This window comes from Portunus trituberculatus, chromosome 43 (genome assembly GCF_017591435.1).
Source record: "Portunus trituberculatus isolate SZX2019 chromosome 43, ASM1759143v1, whole genome shotgun sequence".
NCBI lineage: Eukaryota > Metazoa > Arthropoda > Malacostraca > Decapoda > Portunidae > Portunus > Portunus trituberculatus.
This window is the reverse complement of record NC_059297.1, coordinates 20,466,690-20,489,729: the sequence shown is the minus strand read 5'-3', so window position 1 is coordinate 20,489,729 and position 23,040 is coordinate 20,466,690. Positions and strand designations below refer to the sequence as shown.

Genomic DNA, 23,040 nt, shown 5'->3' with positions numbered 1-23,040 from the left:
TAGAGGATGACAAGATTCAGGAAAAGAGTACTCTTCCTCTCTTGCCATCTAAACCTGCTGATTGTGGCAATACATACTTTACTTCTTCATTCATCTTCTGAAGCTACAATAACAACATACCATAGGGATTTTAAAAAATTTGTATTCCTTGTATGTCATACAATATTACCTAGAAATTATTTTATAAAAGATTTTTGTATATATATATATATATATATATATATATATATATATATATATATATATATATATATATATATATATATATATAATCATGTGTATTTTATTTCATGAGTTACAAAAAATAATGTAAATAGGTTTTGAATTTTGTTTTTATTACTCTATTGCTTACTATTAAAAATGACAAAGAAAAAAATTGTAGAATAATAATAATAAAGACATTAATGCAATAACATAAAAGAAGAAAATTCTGAATTTAGGCTGAAGCTGAAAAGATTTACATAAAGCTTGCCCTTTAACTGTCTGATCCTCAGGCTTTCCCAGTTAACTGTTTGATCTCCGTGATCAATCGCCGGCTATGCTCTCGAGGGTCCACAGCACTGAGATTCATAACTGTAGCTTTCCATTTGCTTTCTCCCTGAAAACAGTCAACAACAATGTGAAGCAGTCATGAGTAATACATAGTATGAATGCATGCATGTGTTCATGTTAAATATTCATATAAATAAAGTAAAGTTACATTCAAGGAAGATGTGACCTACCCATAGAAATCAACATGTATGATAATCACAACTCCTGCATGCCACAGAACCTCCAAAATTATCTTTATAATTTTCTAGCAACTTCTGGCGTCAGAGCCACCTGTTCCTTTCCTGTCTAGTGTACTTCAGCCAGTCCCGTAGAAATGGGATTTTTGTATTCATTCTTTTCACTAGACTTGTAAGTTTTGTGTCCAGCTGCTCTTTTTCCCCAAATATCAACTTTACAGAGCACTTGAACCAAAAGTAAAGGGAAAGGGTTAGGATAATCACCCTGAGAGGAAAATTAAATAAATTGGCAGGTGAACTGGCTGCCATAAAGCTGCAGTCTTGTGCAGCTTGATGGCCTTTCCTGAACTCCCATTAGGTATCATGCCACACCTAAAACCATGTTCTAGACCCTCAAAGAAGAGTTAATTTGTTGCTAAAGAGAAAAGCAATAAAAAAAATCTCAACAGAATTGATTCAAAGGCAATCTTAGCTGCTAACATATGCAAGCTAATGAACTGTGATGTAGGCTACAGAGGGACCCAGGTCTTTTTTTACCATTCATCAGTAAAATGACTGCTTTCATACAAGATGAAGAACAACAAACAATTGAATTTGCAAAAGAATATGAAGAGGAAAAAAAATTACTGCATGAAGATGTTATTTAGTGATAAAAGTCTTTCATGAAGGTTGTGCATCTCAGGTCAGCAGGGTCCAACAGGTTTCCCTCACAGTACACAGTGAAAAGTGTACAACACCCTGATATGTCATGGCCAGCTTAATGGTGCAGAGGGTGTGGTGAGGTTGTACCTCCAGCCAAAAATTTAACCATGTAAGCCAGTAATTTTCTTGGTGTCAAAAGAGCACATCCCCATTTCTTGAGAAATATAAGGGCTATGTTTATGCAGGATGGGATCCCTATCATAAATTAGACTGGTATCCAAGTACTTAAAGACAGCTAATGTTCCTGTCATGGATTGCCCTGGAAACAACCACTTACCAGAATCCTATAGAGAACTGCTGGGATTACCTCAAGAACCACATCACTTCACATATGATCATATCCACCACTATATTAAAAGAAGCCATCATGAAACTTCAACAAGACTCAGATAAGGATTATTTAGTAAACTTGGCTAGATCTATGCCTAGACCATTCCAATAAAAAACAAGAGTGAAATGACACAATCTGTGAATGAAGCATTTAGTTAAGTACATATTCTAACCATATCCCATTTTTTTAACCTTTGTTTCTAGGCCACATCTTCCATGACTGTGAATAAATATCAAAACAAGAAATCAAACTCTTCAACACTTACATTGTATACCTCTATTTTGCACCTCAATTTCAAGTTGAAGTTCTTAAAGAGGATGCTGTCCATTATTTTATCATATTCATCTTTGTTTGTGTCTTTCAAGGCACCCAGCTCACTTGCATTTACATTAAGCATTTGTTCTGCCTGATCCTGAAAAACGCTAACCCACTGGCTGTCTGAAATGTCAGCCACACATACCTGCACATGGAAATAAGATTAGTATATAATATGATTTTCCTCTAAGAAATACGTGTTTGCTCTGCAACAAACTTATGTTTATAATTCTGTAAACTTAGTAATACTGGGGACCAGAATGCCATAGTCATTCAATTTTTTTGAAGAACATTTGGGCATTGGCTGAGTACTCAAATTCCCTGTGAACTGCATTGTCATATCTCCACAGGATAAATTATTGTCTTCACACACACACACACACACACACACACACACACACACACACACACACATATATATATATATATATATATATATATATATATATATATATATATATATATATATATATATATATATAATTCAGAACATTTTAAAATTAATTTCTTTCACATCAACTAGAAGAAAATGTCAGGTGCATTTTCTTCCTTCCTTTTAATCTTTTAAATAGAGGTTTCTCCTGATCTGGAGGATGCAATATGATCTCTATAGACTTTCTCCCCTAAGAGATACACCTTAATTCACATTGCAAATTAGTTTTCTTTAAGCTATTAGGGCCAAAAAGAGAATGACCCTAAAGAGGCTGACCACCCCTCTGACCTGAGTGACCTGACTCTATCTATAAGCACTCCAGCTGCTCTCAACCTATATGACAACACAGCAGAGCTATGTTGTCAAATCTGTGGTATTTATGTAAAACAGACAATTGTCTTAAGGGGGTATCACACTAGCCTATGATACGTGGAACACGGGCCATGGTTCCTGGTGTGAAACCATGAACATTATCACACACAAGCTATCCCCATTCTTGCTATGCTAGGCAGACGGCCAAGCAACCACGACCATGCCTAATCAACACAAACCAGACCAAAACCATGCCACTTATACCTCAACCTGTACTTCATGCTGGAATTGCACTTGCACTTCCTGTTATTGAAGAAAAGGAAGAAAAGGAAACTAGAAAAGAACTGAGAGGTGTGCAACAGCAACTTTGGAGTCAGGGATGATTGCCATGAGCCCAAACTATCGACATGATATATATTTCATCTTTCTAGATTGATGAAACATTATTTAATACTCCAATATGAAAAATTTAGGCACGTTCTTTTTCGATTGAATAGTAGGGTTTTATTATACATCTTATGTTTATTGTTTTATTGGGATAGCATACAGAGAACCGGAATGGATATGAAGCCATCCCAACTTTGCTCTGCTAATCTCAGAAAAGTTCCAGCTATCTGGAGTGATGTTCCTCGTTCCACTTATCATATGCCAGTGTGATACCCCCTTTAAAACCCGAGTCATTCGTAGTACTGTAGGATTTGGTAGACTAAATCATCCCTACCCAATACCGGTGACAGCTCGTGTACAGGCAATGTGGAACTACAGCACCCCCTACTTCCACTTGACATTACTGGTAAAATTTAATAAAATGATTTTTCTTTCTTTCTTTATACTTGTACAATGAGAGAGAGAGAGAGAGAGAGAGAGAGAGAGAGAGAGAGAGAGAGAGAGAGAGAGAGAGAGAGAGAGAGAGAGAGAGAGAGAGAGAGAGAGAGAGAGAGAGAGAGAGAGAGAGAGAGAGAGAGAGAGAGAGAGATATTATATGGAACTGTGAACATAATAGTTCCAGCAGCGTGGAGTTTAGCTGTTTTGTGCCTGTGCACCTAGAAGGCTGCTCGCAGGGCTATGAGGGAGAGGGAGCACTGTCATTCCTGCAGTGCCGACCTTGGCATACTAGTGGAAGTACAGTGGAGACTCAATACTCGAACTTAATTCGTTGCAAATGGCCGTTCGAGTATTAAAAAGTTTGACTATTGATACCTATAAATCAGGTAATTTGTTCCAGCCATTGCCAAACCTAAGTTTAGAAAAGAGCAGCGGTTTAATTTTGCAGTCGCCACTAGCATTGGTGCACAGAAGCAGGGTTACCCTGTCTTTCATGGGCTTGTGTCTTGGAAAACACTTCTCTTCCTTTGTTATATAGATCATGTTTCATAGTTTTTTTTTCAAAACATGCTAGTTTCATCACAATTAACCCCTAAAACTCGGGGATGTTGGGATTTTTAGCTTGTGCTAACTTGGGAGGTATTCACATACTGATTACACTTGGAAATTCAATAAACGAGTGAGAACAAATGGTGTTCTGCCCAGTAGCAACTCCTCTTCTTTTCAATGCAAAAAACCAGAAGTCTCTGGATGCTATGGTTACCAAAATATTACAGGTTGAATGAGGTGGTATCATCGGTGTACGTGGCCTTGCGTCCGATCGGGTCCAGCGGCCTTGGTTAGTGATAGAAAATGGGCCCCTTGTATCTCACCCCCTTCTCTTTTTCTTTCTCTCTCTCTCTCTCTCAATCAATCAAAATGTTTGCAGAGATCAAATTTCTATATATTTTGCAAAAACATATATAGAATACATACAATAGGAGTTGCTGGTGGTGGTGGTGGTGGAATGTCCTTCCCCTCGGTGGTTGAACCTCCTATATCCGTATCATACCCCAGAACATCACTATCTTCGGTCCCTATTATTGTAGAAACTGTAATTCCTAAGCCCTTCTGATACCACTCTCATTCAAATATTGTCTCCCCGCAACATGGCGAGAGATCCAAAGTGTAGAAATAAGGCGTGCAGAAGAGCTGGCAGTATCGGACACTGTGACGTATAGTATATGTTTACTCCTGACTTAAAGGCTTGCCGTGCTTCACTACAGAATGAATTCCAGTTCTTTTCTTGAAATTCACAAACCACCCTTTACTTGCTTTAAAATTATCATTGGAATCAGATGTAGTATCAGAAACAAGATCACGATCCAGCAGCCTAGCCTTCGCACAAATTATGCCCTCTGACAAAGAATCACCAGCTATCTGCCTTTGGTTTATCCAATCAACAATTTTTCCATTTCTTCCACTGCTGCAGGTCACTTACATTGCCTTTTCACACCAATCACTACATCAGCTCTTATAATGAGCTCTGTTTTCTTCAGTACTGTGGCTACTGTAGATTTAGCCATACAGTACTCAGCTGCAAGATCGGTTATTCTTCCTCCTTTATCGTATTCATCAACAATCTCCCTTTTCCTTTCGATGGTTGTACTAAATTCTTTCATGTAGGCATATTCTCACCACTAACAAGTCTCTTCGGTGCCATTGTAAGCTTCTAAAAAAAAAAAAAAAAAAAAAAAAAAAAAAAAAAAACTGCGGAGAGAAAGCGCAGGACAATGTTAGTCTCACGACAGTGAAGGATAAACTGGCTGCGGTGGACCGGCAGGCCGCGTGGGGCAGCGGGAAGGGAGAGACCCTTTATTTACAGTCACGTGGATGGACATTCGCCTAATAGGTATCTTTTCTAGTATTAAGTCGAACTTTTGTGTTCGACTATTGAAAAGTTTGACTATTTAGACGTTCGAGTATTGAGTCTCCACAGTATTTATTCTTTACTTTGAGTGAGTTGTGCTTGAAAAACAGAGCACCAGGAAAAAATATTTGATCTTTTTGTGCAAAATAAAACAAGAATAGATTTAATTTTAAAATGAATGGATCAAGATTGAACTGTGGCAGTTTAGATGATAGTAAATCAAATATTTTTTATTTTGTTCTTTTATGAAACTATTAAGATTCTGAATAAATTTTCTTATACCTGTGTGTTTTCTTTTACAACATATTAAAACAAGGGGTAAAAATGTCTTGGAGCAACACCCCCACTAATTTCAGGTACAAGCTGCAACTGCCCAATACTTAAATATAAAGAGAGAGAGAGAGAGAGAGAGAGAGAGAGAGAGAGAGAGAGAGAGAGAGAGAGAGAGAGAGAGAGAGAGAGAGAGAGAGAGAGAGAGAGAGAGAGAGAGAGAGAGAGAGAGAGAGAGAGAGAGAGAGAGAGAGAGAGAGAGAGAGAGAGAGAGAGAGAGAGAGAGAGAGAGAGAGAGAGAGAGAGAGAGGGTCCATTTTCTATTGCCCTAGCCAAGGCCACTGAACCCAATCGGATGCAAGGCCACATAAACCGATGGTAATATCTCATTCAACCTGTGATATTTTGGTAACCATGACATCTAGAGACTTCTGGTTTTTTGCATAGCAAAGAGGAAGAGTTGCTTGTGGGCAGAACACCATTTGTACTCACTCGTTTATTGAATTTCTAAGTGTAATTAGTGTATGAATACAGGCTATTTTCTGTTTCTTGCCAAAATTTTTCTTTTGAGACCCATGATCTTGAGTTCACAAAACTTAAGAAAAAATACACACTGCTGAAGAGCAGACACATACATGCACAAAGAATGAACAACGATACACGACGCGGGCTAAATGTTCGGGTGGACGTGGGTAGCCAAGCGATTGGTGCGCCACCTACCGATGGCTATTCGTATCTTAAAAATATCTTCATAATTTCAAGATGTAAATTATATGAAATTTTCGTCGTATATAAAAAAAATTGTATACTGGGGCGTTCGTATCTCGAGGTATTACTGTGTATGTATGTATGTATATGTATATGTGTGTGTGTGTGTGTGTGTGTGTGTGTGTGTGTGTGTGTGTGTGTGTGTGTGTGTGTGTGTGTGTAATTCACTGTTTGATCTGCTGCAGTCTCTGACGAGACAGCCAGACGTTACCCTACGGAACAAACTCAGAGCTCATTATTTCCGATCTTCGGATAGGCCTGAGACCAGGCACACACCACACACCGGGACAATAAGGTCACAACTCCTCGATTTACATCCGTACCTACTCACTGCTAGGTGAACAGGGGCTACGTGAAAGGAGACACACCCAAATATCTCCACCCGGTCGGGGAATCGAACCCCGGTCCTCTGGCTTGTGAAGCCAGCGCTCTAACCACTGAGCTACCAGGCCGTGTGTGTGTGTGTGTATATATATATATATATATATATATATATATATATATATATATATATATATATATATATATATATATATATAGGTTGAACCTCCTTAATCCGGTATTCTTTCATCCGGCAAAATTTTTGTTTGCCGGAATTTTTTAATTGGCTAAAGTAATTTGCCAGACCGCCGCTAGGAAGCAGCGGCACTGTACTGTGTTTTGGAGCCCAGGCATTCTGGGTCAAATTTGGATCAGTACCACGCTGCTGCTCATTGCAAGGTGCATAAACATTTTTTTCTGTAATATTTGCCCTTGCCCTTAAACATGGCTTCCAAGCGACCAGGAAGTGATAGTGTTGTGTGTGAACCAAAGAAAAAGCGCAAACATATGACAATATCAGTGCAACAGAAAGTGGACCTATTGAGGAAGCTAGATAAAGGTGTTTCAGTGCAGAGCCTATGCCAACAATACAACATTGGCTCATCAACCGTCTATGATATAAAAAAGCAGAAGAATCAACTTCTCAAGTTTTACAGTGAGTGTGAGAGGAAGAAGAACATGGAGGTTCGTAAAACACTTAAGGAGGGTAAAAGCAGTGATTTAGACAGTGCTCTCATACAGTGGTTTAACTTTTGGCGCTGGTAACGTCCGTGTCCGGCGAGATGATAATGGTGCAGGCAAAAATTTTCCATGCTATATACTTCTGCATGTATATTTTCATATACAACTATCATATATCAAACCAATGTTACAGCTACACTTGTATAATGCAGGGTAAGTATATAGAGGGTGTTTTGGGGACCACCTATAGTTCGGAATTTTCCATGGTCCGGCAAGTCTAAGGATAGCCTCGACTCCGTGGCACTGAGTAAGAGTGAATTAGTAATGAAATACTGCAGTATTTCATTACTAATTCACTATCACTCAGTGCCACGGAGTCAAGGTTATCCTCATGGCATGAGCGTATATGAATACTAAGATATGATATCCATTATAGCAGGCAATAGAGGAGTGAAAACATAAACATCATGATGAAAGTAACACGCAAACAAAAGGGTCACAAGAAGAAGAAGAAGAAGCTGAGTGGCCGCGAGTCTCCCACTTCGTCTGTGGCTCATCTCATCTCTGCTTTATTTTTTGGTATTCCATGTAAGATTTCACTTTATGCATTACAAAACAATCCTTTCTTGGGGGCAAGGTTTGTAAAAAGTTAATAGAAATGTTGTTTTGTGAACATAAATGCATATAATATTATAAGACAGTAACACCACCTCGAGAGGTGGTGTTCCCAGCAACCTCAGAGCAACCTGATAGCAACCTTGTCACCGTTCCTCCAAGCGTTCATGGATGCCATTTCGCTGCAGGAGGTTGCTCTGACGTTGTTAGAGAATCTTGGATCCAGCTCCAAGAACGCTAGAGACAGAGGCGGGGAGCTACCCAATCACAGCGAAGCTACCGTGTTCGGTCCCTCACCCGGCAAATTCAAACCCAGAAAATTCGCTAAAACGGATGTGGTTGTACGTTACGCGGACTTTTTGGTCTAACTTTATATAGTACGTTAATCCAGAAATTCGTTAGACGAACGTTCGTTAAGCGGAGTATTACTGTGCTTAAGTGAGGGAACCAACAACCACACAAGCCCTTTGTGTTGCGGTTCGTTGGTAATGCACCTTCCACCATTAAGGGGATTTTATACAGCAGTAATAGCTCAAAACCTAAACTTTTCTTGTAAAATTAGGGGGTCGTCTTATATACCCAGTCACCTTATAATTCGGAATATACAGTAACTATACTCACCCAATGTCAAAATGTTCATCCAAGAATTAAATGACTATACAGTCAACCCTTGGCTATCGCGACTGCAGCTATCGCGTTTTATTGCTATCACGCACCCAAGAAAAGCTGCTAAAATTTCATTATCATGACCTCAGATGCCTGCTATCGCGCACCCAGCCATGACATACTAGTAATAGGTACCATGACAAGGTTACTATTAATTATGTCATCCCAAGTTGATATGGTGACACTATGACACTAAAGTCTGGACCATCTTTCTCTACCCCCAAGCACCTCCTCATGAGCACAGAACATAACATTATTCATCTACCATCATTTCAGGAGCAAACATAATGGATATGAAAAATTCAATACAGCTGTCAGATTGCAATTTAGCCTGTGGTTCTAAATTCTATCTTTGCTTTTTATCGCAAACTGAGAAAAGGAACAGACCACCAATGATGTGATTTCAAAATAATACTTATGGGTCTTCAGCATCTTTTGAGTAGAGAGATGGTTCACCTGCTCTAAATATGAATGTCAGGAGCCATGCAGATTGGGAAAAAAGGTAATAATTATTGGTGGTGGTGGTGGTGGTGGTGGTGGTGGTGGTGGTGGTGGTGGTGGTGGTGGTGGTGGTGGTGATGATGGTTATAATAATAATAATAATAATAATAATAATAATAATAATTATTATTATTACTCTTATTATTATCATTATTACTGTTATAACCTTGACATGTTTTAATTGGTACCAATGGATTATACAGTAAAAAAAAAAAAAAAAAAAAAAAAAAAAAAATGAGGGATATTAGGAGTAAAATTTGTGGTTGTGGCACCAATAACAATTTTCATCATTGGTTGTTCAATTTGGCTATCGCGTTTTCGGCTATGGCACAGCTATTTTGGCCCCAATTGGGCGCGATAGCCGAGGGTTAAGTGTACATGTAGAATATGTATATTATATGTATAGCAAAAGTTTCCCCAAAATCTCTAAAAAGAGGATGACCAAGACTCAGTAAGGAAAGCCAGATCACATTGGAGTAACCTTGATAAAACCATACTAGCAAATAATTCTACACTATATGGGAAACTGAGGGAGAACAATTTACATAAAATGCAATAGCAAATAACCAGCTTTGGTTTTTATCTGGTATCAGACTCCTTTCATGTACTCTAAAAGCATTATGTGTATCAGGGGATGTAAGTCGAATGGCTTCAACATGCCACCCACCACAAAACCTGTCTTATGATGGATAACACTACAGTGGAACTTTCCTCTATCCTTTGGGGTGGATATTAGGACCTAACTTGATATATATATATATATATATATATATATATATATATATATATATATATATATATATATATATATATATATATATATATATATATATATGGGAGAAACTGGCTAAGGGATAAATAAATGTTTCAAACATTCCCTTTTAAATGAGATCATAGGTAGTACATCAGTTACATTCATCATAAATATTAACTAAACATCATTAGCATACTTAGAACTATAATTCTGTCAAAGATGAGTGAGCCATCTAGGCCAACTACTAACAGCAACATTAGCATGAGAACATTGCCAAATTTTTAAGGTGATATGCCATTTTTTAAAATTTAGTGTGCAATCTTTTTATTCACAACTCATCATATGTTTATGTATAGGATTATTTGCTGGTATTTCTGCACTACAATTCATTAAAAATATAATTCAATACTAAGATCAAGCATCCAGGATGAGTATGAATAAAAAAAATTGAAGTGGTGACTTACTTGAAGCATGATACGCCACTGAAATGTGTCATGTGTATAGTCACATTTCTCACATCTGTATGTTTGATTTCCCTGATCCACAACCTTCTTATTGCATCCTTCTTTAGGGCAGGCCTGGTACATGCCAGATTCTTTTCTAACCATCACAACACATCCCTTGATACAACAGTATTCTGGTTGGTCAGTTCCGGTGTTCTGCTTAGCTTCAACGAACAGCTTGAAGGTGCCACCCACTGGTGAATAAATGTACTTTAAATTAAAGTAATATACTTATATACAATATATATCTATATCTATCTATCTATCTAAATTATATATATATATATATATATATATATATATATATATATATATATATATATATATATATATATATATATATATATACACAGCTTGAAGGTGCCACCCACTGGTGAATAAATGTACTTTAAATTAAAGTAATATACTTATATACAATATATATCTATATCTATCTATCTATCTATATATATATATATATATATATATATATATATATATATATATATATATATATATATATATATATATATATATATATATACATACACATCTTTTTCTATGTACGATGGGAAAGCTGGCAGAGGAAGAAAGAGAAAAAGGAGAAAAAATTGAATAAAAAAAAATAAATAACTTTGTTGCTAACTCCCTTAAAGGTATGAAAGAGTTTGCCAAAAGACAGGGATAAATGTCTTGAAACCTCCCTCTTAAATTAAGTCAAGTGATAGGAAGTCTGAAATACAGAAGAAGGTAGGGAGTCCTGAGGTTTACCAGAGAAAGGTAGTTAACTCTTGCATTAGAGTTGGACAGAGTAGAGGTGAGAGGAAGAAGAAAGCCTTTTGTAGTAAGGCCACAGGAGGAAGGGAGGCATGCAGTTAGCAAGATCAGAAGAGCAGTTAGCATGAAAACCGTGGTAGACAATAAGAAGAGATGCAACATTCCAGCGGTGAGAAAGAGGTTGAAGACAGTCAGTCAGAGGAGGTGAGTTGATCAGACGAAAAGCTTTTGATTCCACCCTATCTAATAAAACTGTGTGAGTGGAACCCCCCAAACATGCAAAGAGTACTCCATACAAGGACGGATAAGGCCCTTGTACAGAGTAAGCAGTTGGAGGGGCGAGAAAAACTGGCAGAGATGCCTCAAAATGCCTAACTTCATAGAAGCTATTTTAACTAGAGAAGAAATGTAAAGTTTCCAGTTAACATTACTGGAAAATCCTGGTGGCAGTGTGACTCTAACCAGGTGGCTGTGCAACATGCTGAGAATGGTTGGAAAGATAAACTGTCTTTGCTGTTGCTACTGATAACTTCCATTGGTGGTGTACTATCAATAAATACAAATCTGTATCCAGTAATATACACAGTACTACACTTACTATTGCCAGCTTGACCACTTCTTCCTGAAAGATTGACAGTCTCTTTTGTGCTACCACCATTATCAAACCATCCCTTCAACAAATGAGCCTCTTGAATATCAGGATTTATCTGCAAGGAAAGAATTAAATTAGTTAATAACTAATTACTACTAATTCTGAAAGAATACAAAATTTTCCCTAAGTTTCTAAGGAAACATTGAAATCTCCAACTTACCTGTACACAGGATGAACCAAGAACTGACAGAGAGCGGCCATTGAAGTCTGACAGCTTGACTCCTTTCACTGCCACAACCGGTTGCTGTGATCCATCAAATATCTCTGCTTGAGTTCCCCATAATGTAAGCCGAACCTGTTTTATTGGAATAATGGATTAATTTCATTATTCATGTATATAAATCCTTCAACATGAGGATATGTATTTTGCATCCTTGTAGCACTTGTGACATATCCAAGACTGTGTTATGGCTGCATTCTACTAATGTGATCTTTTTTTCCGGATACTGTACGAGATCTTTCAGAATATCTGATACAATGGTTTACTTGACTTTTATCATTATTACAAAGGTGTATGATTTCCTTATACCAAGATAGGTATTGATGCTCCCTCCTGGCAATAATTTCATTATTTTCAGAAAATGATCAAGAGCAGGCAAACTAAAATTTGCATGGGTTTATTTCATAATGCATGTACTTAGTATGAAAAATTACTATCATTCTTATTTCTCACTCACTCACTCACTCACTCACTCTCTCTCTCTCTCTCTCTCTCTCTCTCTCTCTCTCTCTCTCTCTCCACTGCTTCAACCAGGCCTAAGGAATGTAATTTCAAGATGAATGGCACAAATGAAAGTAACCTGTGTGAGCACCTCACACCCAGGCAGCATCGTTGCTTGTAGAGAGGTTTTCAACACTAGTCAGTTTCACTGTCTCCTACCTCTTTTTCAGAATCATAAATCCAAATCATGCTCATATGAGCCTTTCATTACTGTGTCCTCACTATCTGTCTCATAGTTATGACAGTCTTCACTACTGCTATTTTTTCTCGTTAGAAGTGAAATACAGGCAACTCCCGCTTAAAGAATGGGTTACATTAAAAAAAAAAACATTCATTGCATGAATTTTCATTAAGCGAACCAATTATAACAAGTTTGACCCCTGACTTGAACTTTCATTGAGAGTAAACAAAGTGAAAGTGCATCATAGTACAATAACAAAGCGAGAGTGCATCATAGTACAGTAAAAGGTTTATTGAAAGTAAAAATTATCAAGTTGAACATTAAAGCAGTTTAATTTAAGACTAAGTCATTATAATGTACACTAATGTATGTATGTAACTTTATAAAGTTGATGAGCTTAAATTTATGAAGGGAGGGAGAGTGGAGTAAAAAAGACGCTAACTGGCAACCTGTGGAATGTAAAAAAAAAAAAGGCGCATAATTGTACCATACAAAACTTGTGTACCACATTTCCACAAGGCTTTCCATTTTATCCATTGCAGTCACGAGTTCAGGTGGTTCTTTTAGCTTGCAAGGAAGATACGGTCTCACCAGCCTTCTTAATAGAGTCTGCTGACTTGAAAATAGTAGAGATAGTAGATGGAGTCAAGCCATGGTGGTGAGCAATGCTATTAGTTTTCTCGCCTCTTGTGTCTGTGAATAATACCCAGCTTCACTATGTGAGTAAGAGACTTCCTGGTCTTCTTAGCAATGCTAGGCGACATTGCAGGGCTGGTTGCAGGGCGTTTTGTTGGCATGTTGACCAGGGGAAGATGAGCTGCTGCTGATGCTGTTATCGTTTTGAACTAAAAGTGGGGAAGGGTAGGGGAGGGAGTGGTGCGTGTTTTGTTCACGAGAGGTGCTGGTGTATTCAAAAGTCTGTCAGCTTGCGTGATACAGCGGGGCTTTCAAACTTGGGACAAATTACCTGGATAAAATTTCGTTAAAGTGAGTTTGGTGTTCGTTATAAGAGCAGATGGTAGTAAAAGGAAATGTTCATTGTAGCGAAATTTTGTTGTGTGAATGTTTGTTAACCCTTAATGTAAGGGGACTGTTTCGGGACGATTATAGCATTGCATGCGGAAAAGCAGGGATCATTCCAGGAATCATGACTTTTCCGCGTTAAACGTTTGAATCTCTTCTCCTCACTATTGGTCCTTGGGCAAGTGGAGGTATCTAGCAACTTTTCTCTCTCATCTCTTTGAGCCTTGAGACATGTTCCCACACAATAGGTCATCTTTTCCCATTTCGAGGCGACATCTGGCAACCCCCATGACTCGGAGGGAGGAAACGGTACTCCAAGTGATGTTATGTCAGTGTTACTCGGTAATGACATTGAGGAAAGTGATGAAAATGAAGACAGTGATTTTTTTATTGAGACAGAAGAAAGTGAAGACTCCAGTAGTGATTCTGATAGGGATCTGGGAGATAGAGACCAACCCTAACAGAGATGTTCATAAACCTCCTCATGTACTCCCCTCGAGCAATGCGCTGGTGTGTGACACCCATGGTTGCCTCTACAGGACTGTGCTTGTCGGCCAAGTCATGTGAATCCCATTGCTAAGAGTTGCCAGATTCCTATTATAGGAATCCACAATACTTGTGATATGTAGTTTCTTTTCTTTTCCTGTTTTGTATATCATTTCATAAATCTGAGTTTGCATTTTCATGACATGAAAGTGCAAAAGTTCCTATTTTTACGTATAATTCAAATTCCCGAAAGGAGAGAGAGAGAGAGAGAGAGAGAGAGAGAGAGAGAGAGAGAGAGAGAGAGAGAGAGAGAGAGAGAGAGAGAGAGAGAGAGAGAGAGAGAGAGAGAGAGAGAGAGAGAGAGAGAGAGAGAGAGAGAGAGAGAGAGAGAGAGAGAGTACACGCTGTGTTATCGGAGCTTGGGGGTATTTCTTAGCGCCGGGTTCTGACACAGGTTCGGGAAGAATATTTTGATATGCAATAACTTTCCTCTCAGAGGTAATAACATATTTAAAACTACATCGTTGTACTCAGAATAACACACAGAAATATGTTTTTATAAGGAAAAAAATCTTTTAGCATTTTTGACAGATGTGATTTTTCCTTGCTGTAACAGATAGAAAGTAAATTAGCTCCCTGTACTTTAAGAGTTAATTGGGGGTTGCCTGTATTAGTCTTTCCAAGATAGACAAATAAATTATGCTCTTGGGTAGACTATGGAAATAATACTTGTGCTCTCAAAAAAAAAAAAAAAAAAAAAAAAAAAAAAAAAAAATCTGTCTGAAAGTGAACTCTGATATTGATTGTCTAATAGGGAGTCATCTTGTGACGCTGGGATGGCTGAAAATAACACTTCAATTGTTTGTTTATGTTTTGAGAGGATCTTGCTGCCAAGTGGGGAACTGAAAAGTCATTCACAATATATAAGTGTGGTACGCACTTACCATGGCCAAATTGTGTGGTACCATGAGGTAATTTCTGTACATGGTATGCACATACCAATAAGGTCTTGCTGTAAGGAAGGGGTTTAAAGGTACCATGTGATAATTAAATTAACGTTATATTTTATTAACGTTATGTTTAAGTCTTACCCAGCGAGCAGAAACAAACATATCTCACAGATTAAGCTTAGTTTCTAAGATAGAAGGGCATATCCTGAAAACAAATTTTCAGGTTGAATGCAGCATTGATAATGATAAAAGGAATCTGATTGCTAGAATAATTTCATCTCTATATTATCTAATTCCCTTATAAGTACCTGTGCTACTGACCATTTGGCAACAAAAAATATGAATTTTATCCAAAAATTAGCCCTTATAGTTGAGTAAATACAAAACAAATAAATAGAGTACTCTTTGCAAGCTACAAAATACATTTTATGTGTACATATTACTCACCTCTCGTAAAGTTTGATCAACTATTTGAATATCTCTTTTAGTTAGCTCCTTGCCTGTTGATTTCATGACAACATGAGACAGATCATATGTCTCCTTACAAACCCCAATAACATCTGCCAAGAGAAAACAATTTCGTAAATACTACACATTTAGTAGCTAATATATTCCTAAATACCAGAGAGAGAGAGAGAGAGAGAGAGAGAGAGAGAGAGAGAGAGAGAGAGAGAGAGAGAGAGAGAGAGAGAGAGAGAGAGAGAGAGAGAGAGTCATAAAAAAAAAAAAAAAAAAAAAAAAATTATGTTCTTTGTTTGTACTCCCCATAGACCACTGTAAACCTGGACTACAAACCAGATTGTGGCTTTTTGCATAGGGCCCCCAGAATTGATGACCTTTCCAACTATACATCTTACTTACCCACGCTGATACACTTTTTCAAACATAGCTAGTAAATATTGTGTGACTGTAAGAACAATTTGTCATTGCCAGTAATAACAGTTTGAATGACTAAGCTGTAGAATAATAAACCCAAGACAATTTTCACTATATGGCACACACACATATGTACTGGAAAATGCATACTATTGATTTGGAGTAACTCAATGCAAACATATATTTATTTTTCAAATGTCAGAACTTCAGGGTTTTGCAAATTTATGACTTCTGAAAAACTTGGAACAAAATAAATAAATAAAAAAAAGAAGTCCCCCATTAGACTCTTGCAGATTGTGAAGCCGAAGATATTAGTCCCTGGGTCCCACAGGACACTAGAGATACTAATCAAACCTTATCATCTTATCTTATCTTATCTTACCTTACCTAACCTAATCCAGCTGCTGGATCCCACAGAGGACAGACCAGGGGCCAGGATGCTTATCAAATCCTTGACCTAACCTAACCTTGCCCTGGACCCCTAACAGATACTAATCAAAGGGTACCTAACCTAACCAAATCTAACCTACCTAAAGGGCTTCACTCCATTGGAACCCTGAGGGTATTAATTGCCATTAACAATATTTCAGTTTTTTTTTTTTTTTGTTTCTTCACATTATATTGTATATAAAAAAAAGAGTATTTAACAACTTGCTTTAAGTTAAGTTGAAATAACTCGCCAGTTCTACTGGTTTATTTTCATTCCTAATAATTCTCTGCATTTATACTATATCACCATGAGCTAAGTATTACATGTTCATTGACTACAGTATGGCAGTGTAAATGATATTACTGGAGGGCTGCTATGTCAAGCCGTGAAATGTAAACATGGGCCAGTGTGTAATCCAGGTTTACAGTGGTCCATGTACTCCCTTAAAATTTTTGCTACATATACTCTATAAAGTTCAAATACATTGTAGAAAAGGAAGAAACCCATATCTTCATTAATTCAAAGCTAAATTTTATAGGTGAGAGAATAGTCTGTTTCTTAAACAAAATATGTTTCATGTATTCAATGTTATTGTGAGTGTAGAGGTAGCAGAAGTGGTAGGATATACTGTTAGCAACACATGATTAAAAGTCCCGCTGATGTGAGTCACAAACTCGCAACTAGCTACTGCATGGCCTGAAAATGTCTGCCAGAAGAAAATATCTACTTAGCAGTTCACATGTTTTTGAAAGTCTAGTGTAACAAATTCAGTGTTTGATATATTGATATAAAGAAAAGTTATTTTTAGTGACTTGCTAAGGTTAACAAAAAACTGTGTTTGTTTTAATGCTATGATTATATAGAATGAGTGTTAGTTTCACTAGAAAAAAATATGCTGTATAACTATTGCAGTGAATGGACGGAGTGTGTTAGTGAAGAAATGGAGTGATGTGGGATGCAAGTAAATGCTTCATCATGATCATGGTGAGCCACCCAAAAAATATTTGACAACTCTTTACATGGTACAAGACAGTTGAATGCAGGAGAATGTTGTTCTTACGATCGCTGGGACAGGGAGGGAGAGGTCGGGAGGAATCCAAAAAACACTAACGATATGTTACTGATGTGTGAGCGTACCCCTAACTAAAAATTATATCCAGGAACACACTGAATGTCAGTAGGGCGTCATTATTTCCTTACTACAAGCATCATTAATAACTACACCTCCCGAGGTGTAGTAAAGGTATTGCTATGTCTTGAGTAAATATTAATGTGGGCAAAATAACTTTTTTTTTTCAAGCCTCATTCAAGCTTTACCACACAAGCAGCTAAGGAAACATATCATCTACTTTGACTACTAGAGCTGCAGAGTTGTCAGATTGCAACATACAGCGAATCCCGCCATATGAAGGGATGAATGAAATTTGGTCAGAGTGGAAGTCGTGGTCCCTTAAGTGCCTTCCGCTCTGACCAGCATTGTATAGTACAGTACAGAAGAGCCAAATTATACAAAAAATTTACATTGAAATTTATGTGAACTTAAGGTTTTGCTAAGGTTAGAACAAATTACCTGATTTATAGGTATTGGTAGTCAAATTTTTTGATACTCAAACAGCCATTTGGAATTAATTAAGTTCGAGTACTGAGTCTCCACTGTATTTAAAACCTCTGCCAGTCCACCACCACACTGCACTTTTCCATGTATATATCCTCTCGAGCCATTATCAATACTCCTGCTTTTCCTCTTCCGGCTCTCCTCCAAGCATTATATCGCTGCTCTTTAAAATTTTCTTGGACGTCTTTACTTTAGTTAGTCTCTGCTATACATACCACATCCAATCGTTTCTCAATATTTAGTCTCTCACTTCCAGCATTCCTGATACTATATCCATCCATGTTCATATACACAACTCTTCGTGTCTTTCCTCCCCTTCCCAAATATACCATTTCCTCAGCCTCAATGTCTAGCACTCTCCAGTAAAATTTCTTAACATTTTCTGCACTTTTGTTTTTTTTCCTAAGCTTCACTTCTCAGTTCTCTCTTTTTTCCAGACCCTCTTCCAACTTCGCATCACTTATTGCTCCTTCTATCCCTACATTACGGTCTAACTCTAGTGCTACTTCATAGTCATTACACTTGTCCTTAAGGGCATTTTTTTCTTTTATATTTCGTCCAAAGTTTGCATCATGTTAATGTTCATTTAAACCTCATTCTCTAATCTATCACACTTCTCTCTCAGTTCTCGGTTTTCTGTAAACAGCTGATCCTGCTTCTCAAATATCCTAGTGATCATCTCCCTCAGACACCTAGTTTCTTTTTCTACTGATATCATCCATTGCATACTTGTTTTTTCCCCTTTTAAAGCCGGAAAATTTGCTTTCATTACTCTAACCTCCCAGCTGTCATAATTCCAAAGGTGTTTCTATTGTTTGGTCTCACTTACACTGACAGCAACATCCCCTTCCATTACTTTTTCGGTTTTAAGTTTTAAATGCAAGGAATTTAATATAAATTAGGAAATAGGATCACTAGCCTAGCTCCCCCGATTCTCCTTGCCATACATCACCAGGTCTGCTGGGCTTAGTAGTTAGCAGTGTATCCAGTGCTGCAGCTGTTGTTTACAAATCCACCTTGTACGACATTGTGTGGTGTGGTGTGATGTGGTGTGTTAACCACCTACTTACCCAAGATGGTATCCTTTGTCAGAGATTCCAGCTGATCTAAGGATGTAAAGTTGAACTGCATTGTTGGGATAGCGGTTTCTTCATGACATGGTGTAACCTACAACAACAAAAATATTAAAAATACATGAACAAATTAATGTATGTGTCAATTCTGTTGCATGGTATGATCTAGAACTACAAAAATGTCAAACATACATAAATATTATGTTAAATGCTCTTGAGACAAATATATCAAAACTTTGATACATACAGTATCAATGTAGCAAAATTTCAGGCATTTTTTTAAATACCACACATTTATAGCTAATAGAACTTTGTCATGGCTGCATTCTGCTAAGATGATGTGCTTTTTTTCCCCAGATTCTGTACGAGATCTTTTAGACTGTAGGTCATAATGATAATGATGGCTTATTCTTATTTGATTTTCAGCATTACTAAGTAGGTGTATGATTCGCTTTTTATCAGAATAAGTACCAATGTGCCCTGCAGACAATAATTTGATTTATGTATTTATTCTTTCTATGGAACCAAAATATTAGTTTACCATAAAAATTAAAGTTTTCTGTTGCTTGTCATCTTCAGAAAATAGCTAAGAGCAAACAAACTATACTTTTTCAGTAAAATTTGTCTGGGGTTTATTTCATTATATATGTACCTCATAGGAAAAATCAGTTACTATTATCATCATGAGAGAGAGAGAGAGAGAGAGAGAGAGAGAGAGAGAGAGAGAGAGAGAGAGAGAGAGAGAGAGAGAGAGAGAGAGAGAGAGAGAGAGAGAGAGAGAGAGAGAGAGAGAGAGAGAGAGAGAGAGAGAGAGAGAGAGAGAGAGAGAGAGAGGTGGATGGGGCAGTGATTTCATTATACTCACTTCTGTTGTTCTATTGAATGACATTTCATAATCATTGTTGAGGTTGCTATACTGTTTATTCGCGGTCTTGAGGGTGGCAGACGAGATGAAGTACACTTTATCAATCTGAAATTAGAAAATTTAAGAAAAGAAGAGAGAATTATATTAGAAATAGTTCTAGTATCATTAGTATATACTACCTATTACTCCAAATTTTTAACTCCTTTACACAAACAAATTCTTCTCAACTGCTGACAGCTTGAAAAATGTAAAAGCTAATAATTCATTTTTAAGCACATTAAAAATATACGCAGTGCAATTGTTGCATTGATCTAAAGAAGTAACAGTGCCATATGACAGCACTTTTGCAGATTCATCAGTCAATCATTTAATGTCTAGTAAGTACCCCTATCTCAAGAGCTGTCAATGTAGAGTGACCAATTAGCATATGTTCACATAGATAAAAAAAAAAAAAAATATATATATATATATATATATATACATACTTGGGAGAATAATGGAACCATAATCTGCTGAGCAATAAATGTTTATATTTTCTTTAGTCTGATAACTCCTGAAAATTTCAAAATGAAATGAAACTGTGCTTGAAGAATGCACAATTTCCTGGTTTTTCATCTGTCAATACTAACCCTAAGCAAGAAACTATCCTGTTTCTAAGAAATGGAGATAGAGTAAAATAAAGGACCAAAGTTAATACAAGTGATCGCAGTAATGATGTTGGTGTCGGCAGTGACGTAACTAGTGTTTTTGCTCCCAGGTAAGGCCTGCAGTCTTCTAGTTTGCTGTCCTTCCCAGAGAAATAATACAATATTACAATGCACATTAACCCCTAACAGTTTCATGCACAGACCTAATAATATAAAACTGACAACTGTGACATACTGATAATTGTCAATTGTATGTCAATTACACTCAACCCTCCACTATCATGCCTAGCTGGTGCACCTATCATTGTGTGATAGCCAAAATCACAATAGCCAAAGTGAAGAGCCTATGGTAATAATTAAAACTGACACTTAAGACCACAAAACTATAATTTCTTTGTCACTTTTTGCCCAATTTTTATGACAAATATTAGTTTAACAATGAAGAAAAAGTACAGTATAAAAGAGAAAAACTTAAGAATCATAACAACAACATACATTTTAAAGTATTTTATTTACCTGGCATATTTGATGGTATATAGGATGCATGAGTATGTAAGATGCACAGTGCACACCCATTTCAGCAAGTCAAATTCAGGAGAGAGAGAGAGAGAGAGAGAGAGAGAGAGAGAGAGAGAGAGAGAGAGAGAGAGAGAGAGAGAGAGAGAGAGAGAGAGAGAGAGAGAGAGAGAGAGAGAGAGAGAGAGAGAGAGAGAGAGAGAGAGTGTACTTCAAGCATATACTGTTGAAAACAATCTAGCAGCACGTTACATAAGCAGAAAACATTTATCTTTCCTTGTGCTCTTATGTTGGTTTTGCTGTCACCAGACACTAATAATTTTTTCTGTAGGTGGTGGCCTTAAAGGCCTGGCTGCTGCTCTATTGCAATGCTCTTTGGCATTATCTACCACTTGTAGTTTGTAGGAGATTGTGAGGGTTGATCTTTTTCCTCCTGCTGCCATAATGGTGAGGGTGTTGATGTCTTTTATGGTAATGAACTTGTTACTCCTCACTGTTAGATAGAAATGAATCAGAGCGCCAATCAGCTGATACAGTGGAGACACAATACTCAAACAATTTGCTCCTCAATTTTATAAAAATTCCAATGTATCTTCTTTTTTTTCCTACACACCATAAATTAAGGGTGGTGATGGGTAATGTAGAAGAGGAGGGGAGAAGGGTGGGGAGGATGGCAGTCATCAAAGGAGTAGTCACCATCCATGAAAACGTCTTTGTAACTTTTCTCCAGGTGTGATTCCTGTAAATCCACTAATGGAGGGCTGTGGCTCACTAACACTTGTACTCCAACCAGATTCCTTATTTTCACCCCTAATAAGCCTCTCTGGTGCCATTGTAAGTTTCTAAATGAAAAACTACCAACAGAATGCAAAAGAATGTTGTTTTTCTCAAGACTGCAGCAGACTAGAGAGCCACACCATTATCCAGTATACTGGATTACTGGTATTATGGTATCAGTATGGGACAGTGACAGTTGTGAGAAGGGAGAGGACAGAGCTTAGTATACAACCAAATGTGCAGCCATTTAATTATCAGATATTTTCACTAATAAATAAGCCTTTGGTGTTAATGTAAGTTTATGAATGAAAAACTACTGTCAGAATATACAACAATGTTATTCTGACGACTATGGCAGCACACCTAGCGGAGGGAGAAGAGGGAGAGGCCAGGGAGCTTTTGTTTACAACTACGTGTGTGGGTGTTCGACTATCAGGTACTTTTTCAAGTATTAAATTGAACTTTTGCGTTTGAGTATTGAGTCTCCACTGTATTTATCAACATGTGTCACAGCCTCACCGGTTAGACTGCTTTCATATTTCTGATAATTCATTCTTAAAGTGATAATAATGGTAATGATAAATACCAGCAACAAAATAATGATTCATGTAGTTAGGGTAGGTAAAAGTACTGGAAAAAGGTATGTCCTGTATGCCATCAAATATGGAACCTCACTGTAGATGATTAGGAGCTAAGGTGGGAGATGGGTAGATTGGGGAAATATAAGAAGAATTATTTTTTAATAAAAGTATATAGAGAAACTCAACTATCACGTGACATCATAACCTGGGAGTTTTTGAATGACAGGCACAGGGTAGCAGTAATTTCATGCACGATA

General features: G+C 37.3%; 1 protein-coding gene across 1 annotated transcript in view; it reads right to left on the bottom strand.

Moving 5' to 3' along the window:
• Positions 1 to 314: 314 nt before the first annotated feature.
• The window catches only part of LOC123518329 (replication protein A 70 kDa DNA-binding subunit-like), a 44,565-nt gene continuing 21,839 nt past the window's right edge, over positions 315 to 23,040 (bottom strand). The window contains exons 7-14 of the mRNA XM_045279091.1: positions 20,263 to 20,367; positions 19,395 to 19,491; positions 15,851 to 15,963; positions 12,203 to 12,337; positions 11,989 to 12,097; positions 10,596 to 10,828; positions 2,027 to 2,221; positions 315 to 598 (exon numbers count right to left, since the gene is read on the bottom strand). Coding sequence (XP_045135026.1) covers positions 491 to 598; positions 2,027 to 2,221; positions 10,596 to 10,828; positions 11,989 to 12,097; positions 12,203 to 12,337; positions 15,851 to 15,963; positions 19,395 to 19,491; positions 20,263 to 20,367 — 1,095 coding nt within the window. The 3' untranslated portion in view covers positions 315 to 490. The remainder of the gene's footprint in view (positions 599 to 2,026; positions 2,222 to 10,595; positions 10,829 to 11,988; positions 12,098 to 12,202; positions 12,338 to 15,850; positions 15,964 to 19,394; positions 19,492 to 20,262; positions 20,368 to 23,040) is intronic.